At 37.4% G+C, this 22,423-nt stretch overlaps 1 protein-coding gene across 1 annotated transcript in view; it reads left to right on the forward strand.

Moving 5' to 3' along the window:
* The window catches only part of piezo2b (piezo-type mechanosensitive ion channel component 2b), a 107,551-nt gene that overhangs the window by 53,859 nt on the left and 31,269 nt on the right, over window positions 1-22,423 (forward strand). The window contains exons 20-33 of the mRNA XM_084412371.1: window positions 1,068-1,324; window positions 2,241-2,401; window positions 2,490-2,666; window positions 3,590-3,712; window positions 3,871-4,071; window positions 5,154-5,358; window positions 7,588-7,689; window positions 8,930-9,095; window positions 11,497-11,740; window positions 12,462-12,564; window positions 14,443-14,662; window positions 17,686-17,775; window positions 19,126-19,244; window positions 19,469-19,531. Of these exons, the coding sequence (XP_084268497.1) occupies window positions 1,068-1,324; window positions 2,241-2,401; window positions 2,490-2,666; window positions 3,590-3,712; window positions 3,871-4,071; window positions 5,154-5,358; window positions 7,588-7,689; window positions 8,930-9,095; window positions 11,497-11,740; window positions 12,462-12,564; window positions 14,443-14,662; window positions 17,686-17,775; window positions 19,126-19,244; window positions 19,469-19,531 (2,231 nt within the window). The remainder of the gene's footprint in view (window positions 1-1,067; window positions 1,325-2,240; window positions 2,402-2,489; window positions 2,667-3,589; window positions 3,713-3,870; window positions 4,072-5,153; window positions 5,359-7,587; window positions 7,690-8,929; window positions 9,096-11,496; window positions 11,741-12,461; window positions 12,565-14,442; window positions 14,663-17,685; window positions 17,776-19,125; window positions 19,245-19,468; window positions 19,532-22,423) is intronic.

Below are 22,423 nucleotides of genomic sequence, written 5' to 3' on the forward strand. Positions count from 1 at the left end.
AAGTGTGACTGCTGAATATTTCTTTGTTTTGCTTTGGTTTTACGGTCACATGATTCACGTATGGCAGACACATGCATTGCTTCTTTAAACAAAGGCCCTGACACTGTAATGCAATCCGGCTTGTTCCTTACGGATCTAATGCACACGGCATCCATGATTTCCACCCAAACCCTGCCTGTGGAGTCCAAGGTTTATGCCACTTAAGGCACTAACATTTAATTAACTGGGATCGTTTTATAACCCAAACTAAGCTAACTTGATCAGCATGTGATCTAAGTTTGGAGAAAGTATGGGTGATTCATCAATTAGAGGAACTTTTCTGTCGGCTAGGATGAATTTAAAGACAAAATTATTGAAAGAAAAAAAAGAAAAAAAAATTATGATTAATTCTAGTTTTAGTGTGGTTTATTTATTTATTTTATTTGTGTTAAAATGTTTGTTTTGCCAGAATTTATTTATTTTGTTCCTGTTCCATAAGCCGACATTACCATGGAAAATCAGGACAAATATTTGTGCATTTTCTAATGAATGAATTTGTTTTGTAACAATGTAACTTTTCAATTATTTATCATATAATCGCTAATAAATAGTGCTGTTATTTACTGTCTTTTCAAGCATTTTAAAAAAACCTATTACATTTAAAAAGAGTTTATGTTTGGTTATGATGTAAATGAGAATCAGATTGTTTAAAAAGCAGAAATGTTTCTTTTTATTAATCTTTATTTGGTATCTTGACCAAACTAGTTCGAATTTGAGAATTTTTAATTAAGCAACCGTGCATTTATTTGTATAAATTCAAAATAAATGTACAGCAAATGTGTTGTGTAAGCATGCAATTCCAACTATTTTGTCATAAAGTGACAAATGTAAATCCAGATTTATTTACAGGACATGTGATAAATGTTTTAACTTAATTTAGATGATGCATTATTTAAAGAAAGTTCAATTTTTCAAGCTTTCAGGAAGTCAAAAGTGCCTGTAATTGAAGAATCACTCATATGTCACACATATAAATAGGTGATATAGCGTGTGTCTTTCTCTCCTAATGAAATATTCCTGATCTCCAGACTTGTTCATCCAGACGGGAGTCTGGCGGATCTGACGATGATGAGCACGTCTCCAGAGCCGCTGCTGAAAGAGGAGAAAGAGAAAGAGAAAGAGAAAGAGAAAGAGTCCTTGAATGAGGTGCTGGTCGTGGACTGTGTGGAGGAGGAGAAGAAGAAAGAGTCTTTATCCATCCATTCGGCTCATCTGTCCAGTCAGGAGGATCTTCATCAGTTCAGTGCCGCCACAGATCCTGAACCGTCGTCAGAACAGAGCTCAGGTGCTGCACTCTACTCTGTTATTGGCTAGTCTGGTCTAGTCATTTCATTACAGCATATTTTCTTTTCTATATACACTTCTGTACACTTCTTAGATGGGGCTATATGGATTTTATCCTGCTGTAGACTAGTGTAGTTTACACATTTATGTACACATTTTTTCTATATTTTCCATGTTCCATATAGTCATTTTATTTCATTTATTGATTTAATTTTTTCAAATTTATTTCAAATTTATTTCAAATTTATTTCAAATTTATTTCAAATTTATTTCAAATTTATTTCAAATTTAATTTGTATTTTATTTTTAATAATTTTTTTAATTTTTTAAAAAAAATTCCTAAACCTACCCATCACAGAAAACTTTCTGCATTTTTTAATTTTCAAAAACGTCATACGTTAAAAGGATGGTTTATAAGCTGGTTTCCTCCTGGGGACCAAAAAAACGTCCCCAAAAGGACAAGGATTTCAGATGTTGTGGGGGCATTTTGTCCCCATAATGTAGACGCAAGGTTTACCTGAACCACACACACACACACACATCCAAACAAAAAAAGTGAAGTATAGCGTTGTTAAAGCAGTAAAGGGTGCATTATAGTAAATTGGATTAAAACCCTCTAAAGCATGAAACTACCGGCTAGTTCTGCTACTCTGTTGTTATTCCTTAGATGATAAAAGATGAGCAGAGTTAAAAAGAGGCTTTGTATCTTTTTAAGTGCATTTATACGTGCCTGATCAATTGAAGGCAGCATTACATTTACTTTCATTTTACCAGCATTCTTCCTCAGATTTAGTTGCCTCTGTGTTTAGTTCAAGTATTTTCTTTTACTTTACTCAGTTCTTCAGGTAATGAACTCACCATTCATGACATGTAAATGGAAGAAAACTAGTCCGATTTCTCCCTCACTTCTGTTTCAGACCTCAGGAATAAATGGCACTTGGTGGTGGACCGGCTCACGGTCCTGTTCCTCAAGTTCCTGGAGTATTTCCACAAGCTGAAGCTCTTCATCTGGTGGCTCCTCGAGATGCACATCATCAAGATCGTCTCCACCTACATCATCCTGCTGTCTGTCAAAGAGGTGGAAGCTCCGCCCACTTTTCCAAACGCAAACATGAATATCGTACAGTAATCTGAAGCTGTTTCTGTTTGTGGTGTGTCTGTTGCAGGTCTCGCTGCTGAACTATGTGTTTTTGATCTCGTGGGCGTTTGCGCTGCCATATAAGCAGTTTCGAGTTCTCTCGTCAAGTGTGTGCACCGTATGGACGTGTGTTATCATCATCTGCAAGATGTTTTACCAGCTAGAGACCATCGACCCCAGAAACTACTCAAGCATTTGTACTATGGTGGGTTTCAAATGTGTTTGTCACTATGCAGATGGGATTCGGTTTCACATATAGGGCCCTATTTTTTGCTAGTTTCAGCCCGACGCAGTTATCATTTTCACGTCCTGCGCCACGTTGTTTAAATAGCAAATGCATTTGCGCCCATTTGTGCGCCCATGGGCGTGCTGGTCTGAAAACGAGGTGTGTTCTGGCGCATTGTTGGCGCGTTGCTATTTTGAGGCAACAGAAATAGACTGAGCCATTGACCCTGCTCTAAAGTCAATGGCGCAATATTATTTATTTTTTGTTATTTAAAGAGCGCGTTAGTAATGTGCGCCTATAGGCGGGTCCACAACGCATGTACACTCTGCTTATTACACACACAGGGACGCACAGCAGCACACAAACATGCCAAATATTAAAATTAAAAGGATTACAATGTGAAAGATTATTATTGTGTACATAAAGATATGGTGTAATCCGGCTTGTCCCGTAGATGTTCTGCTTGCGCACTTTTACCTCGCGCACGAGTAGATCCGTTTGCGCTCTGCAGACGCGTTCGGTCTTTCCACGATCAAATTCCGTCATGTAAATAGCGAATCCGCCATGGCGCGAGCGCAACTGGCATTTAAAGGGAATGGGAGATGAGACTCTGATTGGTTTAACCCACGTAAAGCCCAAAACACACCCATTACACATTATGAGAATAGAGACAACACTTTTAGACCATGCGCCGGGAGCGCCGACCATTTTTCCCGTCGTTTAACTAGCAAAAGTGGATTCGGACTCGCCCTAAGTGAACTTGCGCCCTGCGCTTTAGATCATGCGCTTAGATCGTTAAAATAGGGCCCATTGTCATTAATGTAAAATACTTGTCATCCAAATTGAGTTTGTCTTTTTGAAGAGTAGATTTGCTGTTTAATCATGTGATCGTGCTCCTGTAGCCCGTCAACTACTCAGACACGGAGAGGGAAAAAATGAAAGATTCCCTACTGTACAAGAAGCCCGTGGATCCTGCCAAATGGGTCGGTCTGGACAAGTCTGAACAAATACTACCCTACCTGAGGGTGAGGAGACACACGATCAAACAGTATTTACAAAGAAATATGACTTTATCAATAACTACAAAACAACATTTGGTTTCAGTTTACAATTTCTGTTTATTGCTAGAGAATCACACAAATAATTTATCCATCACCGTCGTGCTCTTTTCCTTCTTTCCCAGAATAACTTGTTGATGCTGGCCATCTTGGCGTTCGAGGTCACCATTTACAGACATCAGGAGTTTTTCCGCCTGAGAAACAAACTCTCTCCTCCTCCCTCTCGAACCATCTTTCACGATATCACCCGACAACACCTCGACAACGGAATCATCAATTGTGCCAAATACTTCATAAACTATTTCTTCTACAAATTTGGTTTAGAGGTATATATTTGTCTGTCTGTCTATATTGGTCTATCTGTGTTTCTGTCCTTCTGTCTGTCTGTCTGTCTGTCTGTCTATATATATTGGTCTATCTATCTGTCTGTCTGTCTATCTATCTGTCTGTCTGTCTGTCTATATATATTGGTCTATCTATCTGTCTGTCTGTCTATCTGTCTGTCTGTCTGTCTGTCTGTCTATATATATTGGTCTATCTATCTGTCTTTCTGTCTGTCTCTCTATCTCTCTATCTGTCTGTCTATATAAATTGGTCTATCTGTCTTTCTGTCTGTCTCTATATCCATATATCTATCTATCTGTCTGTCTATATATATTGGTCTATCTGTCTGTCTGTTTGTCTATATATATTGGTCTATCTATCTATCTATCTATCTATCTATCTATCTGTCTGTCTGTCTGTCTATATAAATTAGTCTATCTATCTGTCTGTCTGTCTATATATATTGGTCTATCTGTCTGTCTATATATAGGTCTATCTGTTTGTCTGTCTGTTTGTCTGTATATATTGGTCTATCTATCTGTCTATCTATCTGTCTGTCTGTCTGTCTATATATATATATTGGTCTGTCTGTCTATCTATCTATCTATCTATCTGTCTGTCTGTCTGTCTATATATATTGGTTTCTCTGTCTGTCTATATATAGGTCTATCTGTCTGCCTGTTTGTCTATATACAGTATATTGGTCTATCTATCTATCTATCTGTCTGTCTGTCTGTCTATATATATTGGTCTGTCTATCTATCTATATATCTATCTATCTGTCTGTCTGTCTGTCTATATATATTGGTCTATCTATCTATCTATCTGTCTGTCTATATATATTGGTCTATCTGTCTGTCTATATATAGGTCTATCTGTCTGTCTGTTTGTCTATATATATTGGTCTATCTGTCTGTCTGTCTATATATATTGGTCTATCTGTCTGTCTATATATAAGTCTGTCTGTCTGTCTGTCTGTCTGTCTGTCTGTCTGTCTGCCTGTCTATCTGTCTGTCTGTCTGTCATTTGATGTATTTTTCTCGTTCCATGTTCCTCCATTTCTTCTCTGAATGTGTGGTTTCAGGTGTGTTTCCTGTTGGCGATTAATGTGATGGGTCAGCGTATGGACTTCTACTCCATGCTGCACGGTTTCGCTCTGGCTGTGGTGATGTTCAGACGCCGGAGGAAAGCTATCGCTGAGATTTGGCCCAAATACTGCTGCTTTCTGGCCTGCATGATCACCTTCCAGTATTTAATTTGCATTGGAATCCCACCGGCTGCTTGTAAAGGTGTGTTGCTCTGGGCCTTTTCAAACATGTTTATTTAACAGGTTCTTAGACGGTTTATAGGTCACTAATCCCAGCTATTTACAGTAAGAGCGCTGCAGCATTCTGGGATTTAGCGCATTCCTATTCAGTTTGATATTGATCCTGTAATTGCAGAATCTGCGAACGTCTGTTGTTTTAGGGGCCGTTTACACGACACCGTTTTCAACTAAAAACATGAAACTTTTTATGGGTTGTGGCCGTTCATTTACATGAGTCACGACAACAGCGTTTTGTGCGCCTGAAAATGCAAACTTTTGAAAACGTATTTCAATCTGCAAGTTTTTGAAAATGATAGTGTTATCGTCTCTGTGTAAACTAGAAAAACACAAATTTGTGAAAACGGTGACGTGATCCATTCAGTGATCCATTCATACACATTCATAGATGGTGAGAAACAGTGTTATTGTAGGATCACTATTGTAGTTTTTAGGGCTGTAATCAACCAAAGAAAATCTTGGTCGACTAAAGTCCTGAAATTTTCGACTAAAAATCGACTAAAAATGACGTTTATTAACAGCTATTAATTAGCTGCGCACTGTGCGCAGTACTTGGTAGCCTTGTTGTCCGCCTAAATGAATTTCAAATAAACATAAAAAACTAGTAGGCTATTTGCAGTATATTAAATCGTTTTTGACCTAATTATTTTGCACTGAAACACGAGTCTGTCGGCTCTGCAGCGTTGCATCACGTGCATCTGCGTGCAATATCATAGCCTGTGATTTCCGAAAATAGTACTATGTTGTCAACTAGTGATATCATCACAAGAACAGTTTTAGTTATTTTAGCACATCAAGTTTTTTTTACATATTATTTTATTTCAGTTAAAGTTTTTATTTCAAGTAAGGAAAGTTTTTTTTTTATTATAATTTTTTTTTTATGGGTTTAGATTTAGTTAACTACAATAACCCTAATGGGAAATACTTCAGTGCATTTGTACTGCAGAAGCATCGTGAAAAACAGTGAATAACCACCTGTTCACCTAACATAGAATCAACACGATAAAATAAAGTTTTTATACTTTGTCACTATGTATGCATTTAAAATAAAAAAAATCCTGAGAAACAAATTTTCATTTATTGAATGAACTCATGCATGCATGAGACTTCAATATGTGGGACATTGTGCAGTGACACATCATGTGAAGCAGTATCAAACGTGAAACACAAGTAACTCTGTGGGCGGATCTCGGGCGCTGTTGCTATTATACCGGCGGGATAAATGACTCTTGCGCCCGACGCAAATCTAAAATTGGTCTGAAGTAGCTTCATTACTCATAGGTGTGGTTTGGGCGTAACGTGAAATAAACCAATCAGAGCGACATCTCACATTCCCTTTAAGAGCAGGCGCGCTTGTTCCATGGCGGATTGCTATTATAACGGCGGATTTGCCAGACGCACGCCAGGAGCGGTTCACAGCCGAGGATACCGACGTTCTCGTCAGGGCCGTAAAACACAGAGAAGTGACATTGGGGATGGAGAAACACACCCAAATTAGCTTCGGTTAAACAGGCGTATAATAATTTGTGTAAATGTGTAAGTTAGATTTATGCCTATTTTTTCACATCTTCATGGACACCACAATGATTTCCCTCGTGTGGAATATTTTTCCTTGTAATTATGTTTGGCTTGCAAAAATGGGAACTGCTGCGTCTGTGTAGGTGAGATAAGCAAAGTGTATGCGTGTTGTGCTCACACTACATTACGGCCAAGCATGCGCCCTTAAAATAGCATCTGAATAACATGAGCAACTGTGGCGGAATTGTTTTCTGAAACTGCAAAATAGCACCAGGGAACGTTTGCGCCGGAACACGCCTCCTCTTTTCGCCGAACCTCCCCCGGGAGCGCAAGTTCATTCCCTAATTTACCGACGTGCGTCTGTGGAGGGAAAAGTCCGCTGTGCGCGGGTGCAAAATAGGAATGATACATGCGTCGGTGCAATTGTGCTGGGTGCAAGATAGGGCCCAATAAGTTTGAGTTAATGTTCAAATTAAAATAACAATGAGCATTCTGTTTGTAACGAAGATTAAAATTCAAGTATATTTGATTCAACACTGTGCCGACTTCTGTGATGTTATACGACATCTGTTATCCTCTTTCTCTGCACTGTGTGTTTGTATGTCATGTATTTCCTCGTGTTATCTGTTTCCAGTGATGTAGAATATGTAATTCTTAAACTTCTCTTTGTTTCTAGACTATCCCTGGAGGTTTCCCAAAAGCACGACAGAGTCTAACGTCATTAAATGGCTTTACCTCCCTGATTTCAACACTCAACCCAACTCCCTGTTCCTCGTCTGTGAGTACTGCCTCAGAAATGTACAGCATTAATGTTTGTGTGTTGCCATTTAACATTTGAGGTTCCACTGTTGTGTTTTGCTTCTTAGCAGAACATGTAAACATGAAACTGTGTTCAAACTTAGTCAATCCTCAATCCAAATCAATCCTCTTAGACTGTCCCACATTTCTACCACTCCCATAATACCGCGATAACAGACCACCACGAATCACAGTGTTTGCAGTCTCTGACAGACAAAACCAAAGAAATGAATGTTTAAAAGTATTAAATAAAGTATCAGTGGTCAATAGACATGCAAAAAGTGGATCTCAGCCTCTTTGTCCTCCATATCCACCCTTAAAGGGAGACACCCCAGGTGAATATCTATTTTTTTACTAATAGATATCAGCATGAAACTTCCCCAGTTGATTACTGACATCAAGACAAATATATTTTGTATTACAAGTTTTTAGAATATTTATGTTTAAATATGCAAATTAGTTAGTATCTCATTAAATATGCACTAATTTGCATATATTTCCAGAAGAGAAATCTGAACATTGGATAAAGCCCGATTCAAAATTCTTGTTTCATTTTGTTGACATATTAGAGTCAAAGGTTTTTTTGGATATCTCTTTTTATCACTCCATTAATACGAAAAAACTGTCAACAGCCATAAAAAATATCAATTTTCGCCCCATTTTTAGGTATAAAACCTTAAGAACATAGATAGGAATACAGCTGGAAAGTTTGGTGTGTGTAAGTGCTGCTGAAGTGGAGATTTCTGGCTCAGAGAATGAGAGAAAAAAAACATTTTGAGAAAATGGCCTTTAAAATTGACATCATCCAATGAGATTTCGCTTTTAGAGTTAAATGCCCCATTGTACTTTCATGATTGGTTGCTGATAAAAAAGGAAATGACCATATTTGGATCCGACAACATTGTACAGGAGAGAGAGAGCTTTCCAACGGTGTATGTGATGACAGGGTGCAGACAGCGATCGCGGAGCAGTGGGATGATTTAGAAAGCCAACTTTTGTTGAATTTAGGAGAAATCTACAGACGCAAACAGACAGTGTAGTAAAATATAGACCTAAATGTGTATTTTGGACTTTTTTTTCACCACAAGTCTGAAAGAAGACATGTTATTGAAAACAAATAGCCTAAAATCTCAAAATTGACCATTGAAAAAAAAACGATATTTTTGCCTGCCGTGTCTCGCTTTAAGTGTGTCTTCTCCCTCTCTGTGTCTGTGATGTAGATGATTTCATGCTGTTGCTGTGTGCGTCGCTGCAGAGACAGGTGTTTGACGAAGAGAACAAAGCGGCCGTTCGTCTGATGGCGGGAGATAACGTGGAGATCTGCCGAGATCTGGACGCTGCATCGTTCAGTGTTCACAATCCAGTTCCAGACTTCATTCACTGCAGGTACAGTACACACTGCAATACACACACAACACACACACCCTTACACACTGCAATACACACACAACACACACACCCTTACACACTGCAATACACACACAACACACACACCCTTACTGCGTTTCACTGCTAATACTGTGTGTCATCACCGAACTGGTGCAAAGTGGATGGATGGATGGATGGATGGATGGAACGACAGATAGATAGATAGATAGATAGATAGATAGATAGATAGATAGATAGATAGATAGATAGATAGATAGATAGATAGATAGATAGATAGATAGATAGATAGATAGATAGATAGATAGATAGATAGATAGATAGATAGATAGAACGACAGATAGATAGATGGAACGACAGATAGATAGATGGAACGACAGATAGATGGAATGATAGACAGACAGACAGACAGACCGATATAGACAGACAGACAGACAGACAGATAGATAGATAGATAGACAGACAGACAGACAGATATAGACAGATAGATAGATAGATAGATAGATAGATAGATAGATAGATAGATAGATAGATAGATAGATAGATAGATAGATAGATAGATAGATAGATAGATAGATAGATAGAACGACAGACAGATAGTCTATACAGTCATATAGTCTACTATAGAGAGTAGGATGGATAGATAGATAGATATATGGAACGATGGATGGATGGATGGATGATAGATAGATAGATAGACAGACAGACAGACAGATAGATAGATAGACAGATATAGACAGACAGACAGACAGATAGATAGATAGATAGATAGATAGATAGATAGATAGACAGATATAGACAGACAGACAGACAGACAGATAGATAGATAGACAGATATAGACAGATAGATAGATAGATAGATAGACAGATAGATAGACAGACAGACAGATATAGACAGATAGATAGATAGAACGACTAGAACTATAGAGAGTAGGATAGATAGATAGATAGATAGATAGATAGATAGATAGATAGATAGATAGATAGATAGATAGATAGATAGACAGATACATACATAGATAGATAGACAGACAGACAGACAGACAGACAGACAGACAGATAGATAGATAGATAGATAGATAGATAGATAGATAGATAGATAGATAGATAGATAGATAGATAGATAGATAGATAGATAGATAGATAGATAGATAGATAGATAGATAGATAGATAGATAGCAGTTTATTCAGGTCTTTGCTTGTCACTCACTCTACTGTACTTGATCCTCTTTCTCTCACTTTCCAAGAATTTCCATGGATCATATTGCAGGAAAAATCCATAACGCTCCATCACACGCTCTCTCTCTGTCTGCGCTCTAACCCAATAAGTAGCTTTTAAGTACGGACTGATCTTTTTTCTACAAGGTGATTGATTTAAGTGGAGGAAGCATCTTCTTGTTGTGGTCCATCAATGCAGGTCCATATCACAACATCTCAGCTTTTCATCAGAGCTCTTAGTACAGGCGTCCAGTGTCGACAAACACCGTGAAGACAGGAGATGTGCTTTAACCTCTGGAGTGGCATAACAAGACATGTGCAAGCTTTTAGTGTGCGCCGCTTCCATAAACATGCGAAGGAATCGATCCGCTCATCACAATTACGCCTGCCAGGATGTCTGATATTATATAGGAAATGAAGCATAACCGGTTGTGACATCATCTCATTTAAATAAATGATGGCTGCAATAACGTTTGCGTACTTGTACAGTGCACTTAAAATTGAAGTTTTTTTTTTTTTGCTGTTAAAATACTTTCTACTTGGCTAGTTTATTAAAATTATCACAATATTTATTTGTGTTTGAATTTTTTGAATTTTTTTAGTTCTATTTTATTTTCAACCATAATTTAGAAAAAATTATGATTAGGACTCATTCATTACATTTAAAGATTTTATTTTATTTTTTATTATTATTATTTTATTTGATCTTTCATAAATATCATGTGAAACAATGTTTTTAGTAACAGTTGAAATTTTTTTATTTTTTGAGACGTTTATAAAAGTTAAAAAATTGTATTATGGCTCTGTGGCCCTTTCAAAACATTATTATATTCAAATGAACACAATTCTTTCATAATGCATATTAGCCCAAAATGCATGCAGATTTCAAAATACTTTATACTTTGCTAGTTTATTAAATTATCACAATATTTTTTTGTGTTTTATTTATTTTTTATTTATTTTGTACATTTTAAAAACTGTATTATGGCTCTGTGGCCCTTTCAAAACATTATTATATTCGAATGAACACAATTCTTTCATAATGCATATACATATTAGCCCAAAATGCATGCATATTTCCACTGTGCTATCCTGTCTGAGCATCTTTGGCATGTTATTGGATGCACTACTCTCAGATGATAGCCAGACAAACATCATTTAAACATTACTGTACTTCCCTCAGGTCATACCTGGACATGCTGAAGGTGATCATGTTTAGCTACATGTTCTGGTTCGTCCTGACCATCATCTTCATCACGGGCACGACTCGGATCAGCATCTTCTGCATGGGTTACCTGGTGGCGTGCTTCTACTTCCTGCTCTTCGGGGGCGATCTCTTACTCAAGCCAATCAAGAAGATCCTCCGTTACTGGGACTTCCTCATAGCTTACAACGTGTTCGTCATCACAATGAAGAACGTCTTTGCTGTGAGTGCAATCTCATAACTTATAGAAATATACATTTTCTGTTTTCAACCATAGTGCAGTAAATACCAGACTCATCATATTTAGTTATGAGGATATAGATCTATTTAACTACTTTTTAATGTGCTAGTTTATATGCTTTAGACATGTAAAACATCCACATTTCACATCATTCACTACATGACGTCATTGCGTGATTACGTAAGCAAACTAGTCAATCCGTTCATTGAAACAAACTGTCCAAAAAAAACCTGAAAATTAAATTACTTAAATGAAAAACAATCCAAAAATAATGCTACAAATTATAATATAATTATAAATTTGGACATCCAAAGCATATTTTCTTTTCTTTTCTTTTCTTTTCTTTTCTTTTCTTTTCTTTTCTTTTCTTTTCTTTTCTTTTCTTTTCTTTTCTTTTCTTTATTTGTCTTATTTGTTTTATTTATTTGTGTTAATCTGTTTTCTTTTCTTTTTATTTCAGTGAAACAGCTGGTACATGTTATTTTATGTTTGCATTTTTGAAAGCAATAGACATATTTAGAGGCATATTTCAGCAAATTAAATATTTAAGATGAACTACTTAAATAACATGCCATTAATCATGATTAATTATTTTATTATTTTGAGGTGCTATTAAATGCATAAACAGAGAAAATAAGTGAACCAATAAATGAATTGATGAGTTTTGCTAATTAAATGGATTTTTTGTCATGTTTTTTCCCAGATTTTGGCGTGTGGTTATATCAACACTTTGAAAATGAACAGCTGCTGGTTAGTTCAGCTGCTCAGTCTTGCTTGCACCATAAAAGAATACAAAGATTTACAAGGTAAGGAACAACAGGAGCAACTGTGTGGGTTGAAGTTGGACAAACTTTTTGGTTTCTAACCTTTGCTACAGTAATAAATCACACATAATTAGTGAGCTGCCTAAAAAAACACATTATTTTAAGGCATCATATTTGCGATAGTAGGCCGCTTCATTGTGTGCCTTCGAAGACAGCATGAACTAACGATGAAAAATACTTTGCAAGCATTTATTAATCTTAGTCAATGTTAATTTAAACATTTACTAATACATATATTAAGTTGCATCTGTTAATATTATTAATATTATTTAATGAACCTGAGCCGACATGAATTAAAAATTGTATTTTAACAGTTGTATTTAAGTTAGTCAATGCATTAACTAATGGGACCGTAAGTTACTGTAAAGTGTTACCAAGACAGCATATATCCTTCACTCCCAGAATGCATTGCACTAACGAGAGAATGTGGTGTCCACAAACTGTTGATTACAAATATTTTTCGATATAAAAAGTAATGATATTAAGTTTACTTGTTTGCAAATGCAATGTTTTATCCAGTATTTGTGTGTGCAGCATATTTCTATGCTTGTTTGCTCAGCAACATGCACATTTTTGAACTCTTCCTAATCAAAAGCACCTGATTTAACGCGTTAGTTCATTATTAGAGACTCCAAAGCTGTGCTCGAAACCGCCCCCCTATACCCTCATTCACTATTCCCTACATTACTCCAATAATATAGTCCACTTGAAGAAGTGAATGAAAACGAGTGAGTGAATTCGGACACTGTGTGTGCCAGAATGGCTGCCTCTTTTGCCTATTTTGTGCTTGCTTTTTAATAATTATTTGAAACTTAGCAAACTGGCAGCTCCTGTAGTAATGAAAAGATTTATCTTGAACTGTGTCATGGAGACTAGCATGTATAAACCTTAATAATATTTTATCTCATTTTAAATCAATCAGAAATGAATTTATACCTGTATGATATTACGCTGTAACCACTTTGGACCAGCAGTTTGTAAAATGGATCGATGGATGATTAAGCAGCGCCATCTTCTGGTCAGACGTGAGAATTAATTCGACTCGCGACTCTCACAGTGCATTATGGGTATTCTTTAGCTGTTGAGCATACATTGGTTGTACATTCGTTGCTGCAGTGCATTATGGGATTAACTGAGCGCACTCGATAACGTCCACTATGGTTTTGGACACCTACAAATGACTGTCCCCTTAAATAGTGCCCCATTTAAAGGGATGGTTCGGAGTAAAATCAACCCAGGGTCCTTTGCACCATGACCTCGAGCCAAAAAATTAAATTTTTCTACATTATTAAAGTTAGAGCTTATTTAGAGATATCAGCCGAATGGCTTAGTGCAGCGCTAATGGATCCAAGGATATATCTCGTAAATTACCCCACTAATAATGCCCAGAATGGTGCCAAACTTCTAGAGTAGCACAAATAGGTTCTGTACTCATAAAACGAGTCATTGGAAAGTTTGTAAGTACATCAGGAGTTTATTTAAATAACACTTGCCTGATGGCTAATGCTACCGCTAACCTGGACGTCGAGGTCACTTCTGTGATTTGGGAAAAGCCCATCAGCCATTCGGCTGATATCTCTAAATAAGCTCCAACTTTAATAATGTAGAAAAATTTAGGCAAGGGAAAAAAGGCTTCTGGGGGGTGTTTGGCTAGAGGTCATGGTACAAAGGACCCTAGGTTGATTTTGCTCCGAACCATCCCTTTAAGGGTATAGGAGTCGATTTCAGACACAGCCCAAGGCTTGAAATGTATGGGTCGGATAAGAGATACATCCAAAATGTGCACTGTTGGTGTGCCTCCAGGATCAAGGTTTAGAAACACTGCTTTAATGGCTTTATATGTGTGTTGTGTGTCTTCAGGCCCGACTTCAGACACGACTTCAGACACGACTTCAGACACGACTTCAGGCTCGACTTCAGGCCCGACTTCACCTCCATGTCTGCTCCCGAAGGATGAGGCCGGGATCATCTGGGACAGTATCTGCTTTTCATTCCTCCTGCTGCAGAGACGTGTCTTCATGAGCTACTACTTCCTCCATGTGGTCGCAGACATCCGCGCCGGACAGATCCTTGCATCTCGGTATGACATGTAAACTGATTTGTTTGCATTGACATTTTTGCTTGAGGTTTATTTTTGTATCTGCAGTTGTTACATAAATGTAACCATTGTAGTATGTAATAAGCAAGGTTGGGAATCTGATATTCAAGGTCAGGAATCAGATACTTGTTATAAAAAATGTCTCTTATCGATTTCTCTTTGTGTGCATTTTAAATATGTTAAACCATTCAAGCACAAGAAGACCCGCACACTGTTTTCTGTGCTGCACACACATCCTAAGGGCCCTATCTTACACCCGGCGCAATGCAGCACCAACCGCAACCCAAGTGATTTAGCTAGTTTCAGCCTGACGCAGTTATCATTTTCACATCCTGCGCCATGTTGTTTAAATAGCAAATGCATTTGCGCCCATTTGTGCGCCCATGGTCTGAAAACGTGGTGTGTATTGTTGGCGCGTTGCTATTTTGAGGCAACAGAAATAGACTGAGCCATTGACCGACTGATCCCTGGTCTAAAGTCAATGGCGCAATTTATTTATTTTTTTTAATTTAAAGAGCGCGTTAGTAATGTGCGCCTATAGGCGGGTCCACAACGCGCGTACACTCTGCTTATTACACACACAGGGACGCGCAGCAGCACACAAACATGCCAAATATTTAAAATAAAAGGATTACAATGTAAAAGATTATTATTGTGTACATAAAGATATGGTGAATCCGGCTTGTCCCGTAGATGTTCTGCTTGCGCACTTTTACCTCGCGCACGAGCAGATCCGTTTGCGCTCTGCAGACGCATTCGGTCTTTCCACTATCAAATTCTGTCATGTAAATAGCGAATCCGCCATGGCGCGAGCGCAACTGGCTTTTAAAGGGAATGCGAGATGAGACTCTGATTGGTTTAACGCACGTAAATCCCAAAACACACCCATTACTCATTAAGAGAATAGGGACAACACTTTTAGACCATGAGCCTGGCGCGCCGACTATTTTTCCTGTCGTTAAACTAGCAAAAGTGGATTCGGACTCGCCTTAAGTGAACTTGGCCCCTGCGCTTCAGACCACGCGCTTAGATCGTTAACATAGGGCCCTAAGTGTCTTTTTGCACTTGAATAGACACATACGCACAAAAATATGTCAGTATATTCTCGCAAAAACAGTCAGTTATGTCTTAAGTGAACGTAAACAGTTGACAAAGAAAACGCATGTGTAACAGTATATTGGATCCGTGCAGCTCTTAAAGTGACAGCAGCCTAATATTCCTGCTGCCGTCTCTATAATAACGATAATCAAACAACAAAAGACAGAGAATTCACTCGCTGTTCTTGACTAAATGTGTATATTTCATTTTTAAAGTGCAGTGTTATTTTACAGTCTCTGTCGAGAAAAACACTTTAAAACACAATTCAATCATATCTTTGTTCAGTTGTATTTATTTGTGCGATTGCTAATTTGTTTATTTGTTCTTTTTTAATTACTGAGTGACTGTTTCCTTGTCTTTAATAATGCTTGAAATTTTTTATTAGTTAGGCTAGTTGTTTTTTAAACCATAGGCTAAAGTTGCTTGTGTAAGTGTTTTTAGCCTGTCAATTTTTGTTCATGCTATGCAGCTACAATTATGTAATTGTATTTACAATTACTAAATGTAAATGATATCTACGTTTTTTTTTGTTTTTGTTTTTTACCTTATTGGAATCGAAATTAGGAATCGATAAGAATCGGAATCGCTAAGCAGAATCGTAAACATTAAAATTGATAAAACATGATACCCAACCCTAGTAATAAGTGTAAATTATGAAAAGAACACCACATACACAGTGTAATCACCATGGGAAAAGAGTAAACCTGGGAGTTGTGAAAAATATGATACACCGGTGTTTTGCCAGATGAGAAGTTTATCTATGCATCATCTTTTTACTCTTTTAATTCATCTTATAACTGTATCATATATCTCTTTTAATATTGTAACGCAGTTCAGATGTTATGGAAAGAAGGAGGCGGGAACCGGCGAACATTCAAACATTTTAATAATAAAAAAATAAAACAAATACAAAATGAAAGTAAAAGACAGCAGCCCCTCACGGACGACTGCTGTCACAAGAAAACAAAACACAACATAAGTTCAGGCCTGTCCTCTCTCGTTCTTCACTGTCGTCGCTCCTCCTTTATGCTTCCGCTCCTCCGTGAGAGATACGAGACCGGTGCGTCGCTCATCAGTATTCACGCCACCGGCCTCGTGCCGCTCTCTCACGGCCCTCGTCCTCGTCCTGCTCGCCACAAATATATTTTAGAACTGTTTTGATTTTCCTTGCTTTTATTTTGTGATTATTTTAAAGGGGTGGTATGATGCTCTTTTCACAAGATGTAAAATAAGTCTCTGATGTCCCCAGAGTGTGTGTGTGAAGTTTTAGCTCAAAATACCCCACAGATATTTTTATATAGCATGTTAAAATTGTCGCTTTTTAAGGGTGAGCAAAAACGCACCGTTTTAGTGTCTGTCCCTTTAAATGCAAATGAGCTGCTGCTCCCGGCACAGGGGGTGGAGCTTCAAGAGCTCGTGTCCTGAAAATTTTAAAAACTTTTTTGTTTATGTTTACATTTATGCAGCTGATGTGGAGTTAACTATCTTCTAATCATTGATTAGCATATTCTGTCATGATAATCTATAAATCGTGTTCCGGGGGCGGGGTTTATGTAAATTCTAGGGTTGGTGATGTCACTAACCCGGGAGGAATGTGGTGTAGTCTCTACCAGCCGTTTGTTGTAGTCCTTAAAAAGCGATTTCTTTAAAAGCAAATATCTCCCTTAGTTTTGAACTTTGAGCGTCGTAACTTTGCAGATGTTGTTTATGCTCAAACAGCAACATTACACACTAACTAAAGTTAGAAATGTGAAATCATAATCAACCACCCCTTTAATTCTTTTCTGTAAAGCACTTTGAATTGCCATAGTGCATGAAATGTGCTATATAAATAAACTTGCCTTGCTTTGCCTCGCCTAAATGTAAGTACAGTAAAATTGAGTGTTGTCCGTCTGTCTGTCTGTCAGAGGAGCCGAGTTGTTCCAGGCCAGCATCGTGAAGGCCGTGAGAGCTCGTCTGGAGGAGGAGAAGAGATCCATGGAGCAACTTAAGAGACAGTGAGAAACATCTTTTCATTTCTGTTCCACGATCTTTGTGTTTTTATTGTTCCACATGACTCAACTCCATTTTTCCGCTTTGTTTTCTTCATCTGCAATTTGGAATATTCTTCACTAAGAGCTCTTAGACCAAACCAACCAATTGTGTCAATTTAGGGTGTGTTCACACTTGGCATGTTTGGTTTGATTAAAACGAACCCTGGTGCGATTGCTCTGTTAGTGCGCTTCATTTGAATAAGTGTGAACTCCATCTGGTGACACCAAACAAGCTTCCTAACTAACTCTGGTGCGGCTCGACTGATATATGAACGCAACACGGACCAAAGACATGCAAACGAACCAATAACAGGAAGATGAGATTCTAAAAATGACAGAATGCTCAAGCACACCTGTTTTTCTCATCATAGTCGTGATGTTGCTCATCACAGTTCAGTTCAGGCATCAGAACCGCGTCTCCTCACAGCAGATCTTGGTTTGTGTGACGGAGGGATTCTCAGCTGGTCAGAATACCATCATATGCAGATACACACACACACAACGAGCGCATTTATCCCAGAACACAGCATCGGTTTAGATGTTCGGTATGTTACGTCACATAAAATACATAATAAAAGCCGACCAATCAGATGTGAACGAATCCTTATGCCTTTAGGGTCAGTATCTTTAGGTTCAGTGTTAAAATGTCAATGTGAACGCTAAGCGGACCAGGACTAAATGTTTTTTTTTTTTTGGTCCGGATCAAAGAACCAAGCGAACCGAACTACAAGTGTGAACACACCCTTAGTGTTATTTTCTAATCAGAAAACACCACTATTAAGAAATTAATACTTTTATTCAGTAAAGATGCATTTAATTGATCAAAAGTGTCACTTTTCAAAAAAGATTTCTGTTTCAACTAAATGATTTTTTTTTTTTTTACTTTCTATTCATCAAAGAATCCTGACAAAATGTATCAGGGTTTCCACTAAAATATGAACTGTTTGCAAAGTTGTTTTTGATTTGTTTCTTGAGCAGCAAATCATCATATTAGAATGATTTCTGAAGGATCATGTGACACTGAAGACTGGAGTAATGATGCTGAAAATTCAGCTTTGATCACAGGAATAAATTACATTTTACTATATATTCACATAGAAAACAGTTAAATTTGAAACAGTAATAATATTTCACAATAGTCCTGTTTTTACTGTATTTTTGATCAAATAAATGCAGCCTTGGTGAGCATGAGGCTTCTTTCAAAACCATTTTAGCGATGCCAAAAGTTTTGAGCAGTAGTGTATTTTACAACAATGTACATGTGTTATTTGATGTGTCAGTAAGAGTGTCGCCACTATGAATGCATTAATTTAGGATGGATCGTATTAAGACGCGTCAGCAGAAGTTCAAGAGAGGGAAGGAGAAGATGCTCAGCCTTGCTCAGGCGTCCGTAGACGAGCCGAAACTCATCCCACCCGATGAGGATGATGATGGTATGATGTACATCATGACAGCAGGAGAGTGTAATTAGGATAAAATCGGATAAAAATGTATTTCTTAGAAACTTCAAATGTTAGCATTCTTATACAAGTGTTGTGTATGTATTTAACTGCATATTAGTCACATTTTCCATAGAGCAACAAGGAAAAGGTTTAATTTCCAATTTCACCGTCACTTCTGACGTGCTTTCATTAACGCTCTGACATTTCATTTGCAGAGAGAAAGAAAAACAAGGTGCAAAAAAAGCAGTGGTGGAGGCCTTGGGTTGATCATGCGTCCAGTAGGTTCCTCATACCTTCCTCTGATCCTCCTTGTGTCCTTGACCAGAAGTCAGAGGATTCCCATACTGCACTGGGGCTCTGGCAGACCTCGAACACAACAAACACACCCTCCAGACCTTTGACTTTTCTACATCTATTTAAGGCTCTGAGACTGGTTTTGATTGTTACAGATTATACATCAATCAATTTTTTTAAGCGGTCGTATCAAAAGGAATGATATGATATACAGTCAAACCAAAATGTATCAACATTTAGACACATTCATTTCTCACATTAGCACAGTGTATTCGCTATAGTTTAGAAAATGGTAATAAAATATGACAAGAACTCAGAGTTATCAGATCAGTTGATATTTCACTGGTTTTGTCCATCCTTCTGTTAGACTGTCTCACAAATGAATCAGGTTGAATATCTGTCAGCTGTTAAATTTAAGTTCACAATTAGATAATACCAGTTTAGGTCAGCAAATGACCAAGCAATGCTTCATTTTGTTCAGTTTGTGGTGTAAAAAAGTTGCATTAGCAATTAAATAAAAAACACTTAAGAGAAAACATGGTCAAAGGGTCAACATGTTTATAATATTTGTAAGAATTTTTGGGTAAAATATGTCACGGTTTATTTTATTTTGCTCTCCTCACTTACATAAATGAACTATAGTGTCCTGTACACTAGTAAAACAATCTGGTGTCTGAATAATTTTGGGTTTGACTGTATGTTGTGCATGATATGACCACTTTAATTACTTCATGAAATGCTTACAAAAATAGCATTTAAGGATATATGAAGATGAAGTTAATTAATGACATCCATTTGATGCCTTAAATAGATCTACACAGCTGCTGAAGGAAACGTTGAACGTCTGGATGGTTCTGGCTTGTTGTCATGTGACTGTGAGCAGGTGAACGGAGCCGTACAGTAGAGAATCACTCTGCTTTGTTCAAATCCACCAGAAACTCCGTTGTGGAAAAGAGAGATTTTTCCTTACCATCTCATACTTAGATCAATGTGAGCCGTCCTGATATTTCATCCGTAAATGAAAATTCAGTTTTCAGATACTCATCTTTTCACCCTTTCCTCAATGGACTGTTTTAAGGAGCCATGTCGAATGCTCTTTTCTGTACAATGAAACAATATATATATATATATATATATATATATATATATATACTAACAATGCCTAGCAACTAGCTTAGGACATGCTAATTAATGCTAGTAATGTGTTAAATCCAAGCGGCAACCTTCTAGTCTCTCTTGAATCCAACACTGAAGTGACTTAAACTGCAATTCATCGACTGGCCACTAGGGACAGGCTCCAAAACAGAGTCAATCAGAGTTAATATGCCCAGATTTACAGGTCTCCACTTGAGTGACACGTGGATTGCCGCTGCTGTCACTACTAGTCGTTTGTCTGCTGTCTGTTAGCCGCTACGTCACCTCAGCTAATCCGCCTCTTTGACCATTTTCGGTTATCCGCCCATTTTGGGCTTCATATATGCTCTTACGAAACTGACGGGTGACGCCACGGACACTATGTCCATTGTTTTATACAGTCTATGGTTAAAACATGCTAATTCATGGTAGCAAAATGCTAAAAATGTTAACAACATGCTAATTCATGTTAGCAACGTGTTAAAATAAAACATGCTAGCAACATGCTAATTCATGTAAATAACATGCTAAAACGTTAATTCATGCTAACAATCTGTTAAAACAAATGCTAGTAACATGTTAATTCATGTTAGCAATGTATTGACATCTGTTGCAAACATGCTAGAAAAATGTAAAATAATGCTAGACATGCTAACAACATAAAACATGCTAAAAAAGCTTATAAAACTTTCAGACAAGGGTTTGTCAAGCCAACATAAAAGTTTGTCCCAACTAACTTTACTTTCTAGTTTTCGTTCGTGGACATCTTGATTACTTTGCCTCAAACAAAGCAAAAAACTAATTTAGTCAGCTAAAAAACTTAGGCAAATCATCTTTCATTCATTGTATGTAAAAGAGCTTGTACATCGCCTTTTGATTTCAGTGGAGAAACAAAATCTGGTGAGCTTTTGAGCGACAGAAGTGTTAGTAAGTTTTCATTTTTGGATGGAACAACTAACTTTGTAAAACCAAAAGTTTATGGTCCCTCTCTTTATATCCTCTTCAACAAAGAAAGTGCTCCACAGAAAACCATCAAAAAGCAAAAGAAATACCTTCAGACTCATAGTCTTGGTGCTTCTCAGCATGTGAAATGGGTGAGATGGTATTTATTTTGTCTTCGTTGATGTGCTGATCTCAGTTATCAGTGTGATACTGAAGCACAGGAGATGCGACAACTTCATTAATGTTAATATTTGTTTTATAGTGATTAGAATGATGATTGTTATTAAAGAAAACGCATTAAGGTGCAATATGTTACAGTCATGGTATCGGACGGTAATACCATGGTACATGATTGAATATGATTGCCATATTCACATACTATGGTATTTACATGCACTCCAATTTACTGCAAACACTACCATAGTATTACTATCATGATCCTGTCCAAAAAGCCATGGTATTACTGTTGTACCATGTTTTTTTATTTAAATGAGAGACCCTCTAATCAGTAATCACTATAGAAAATGTATCTTTTTTTAGAGCTTTATAGGGTCAGTATTTGGTTTTGTCACTTCAATAAAGTTTTGAACTGTTTTCCCAGCATCCTCCCCTGCCCTCCCTCTCCATTGTGGCTCTTCTGTTCAAGGACACAAGGCAGTTTCCCTATTCCAATTACTGTTTTTCAATGCATCTGTGAAACTGCAGACACAGCTGTGTTTCCGAGGTGTTAGATGACTGACTAAACCCAACTAGAGATATATAACTGTGTAGTTTTTCTTTTCTTTTCTTTTTTTCTCCAT

This window comes from Rutilus rutilus (assembly GCF_951802725.1).
Source record: "Rutilus rutilus genome assembly, chromosome: 6".
Taxonomy (NCBI): domain Eukaryota; kingdom Metazoa; phylum Chordata; class Actinopteri; order Cypriniformes; family Leuciscidae; genus Rutilus; species Rutilus rutilus.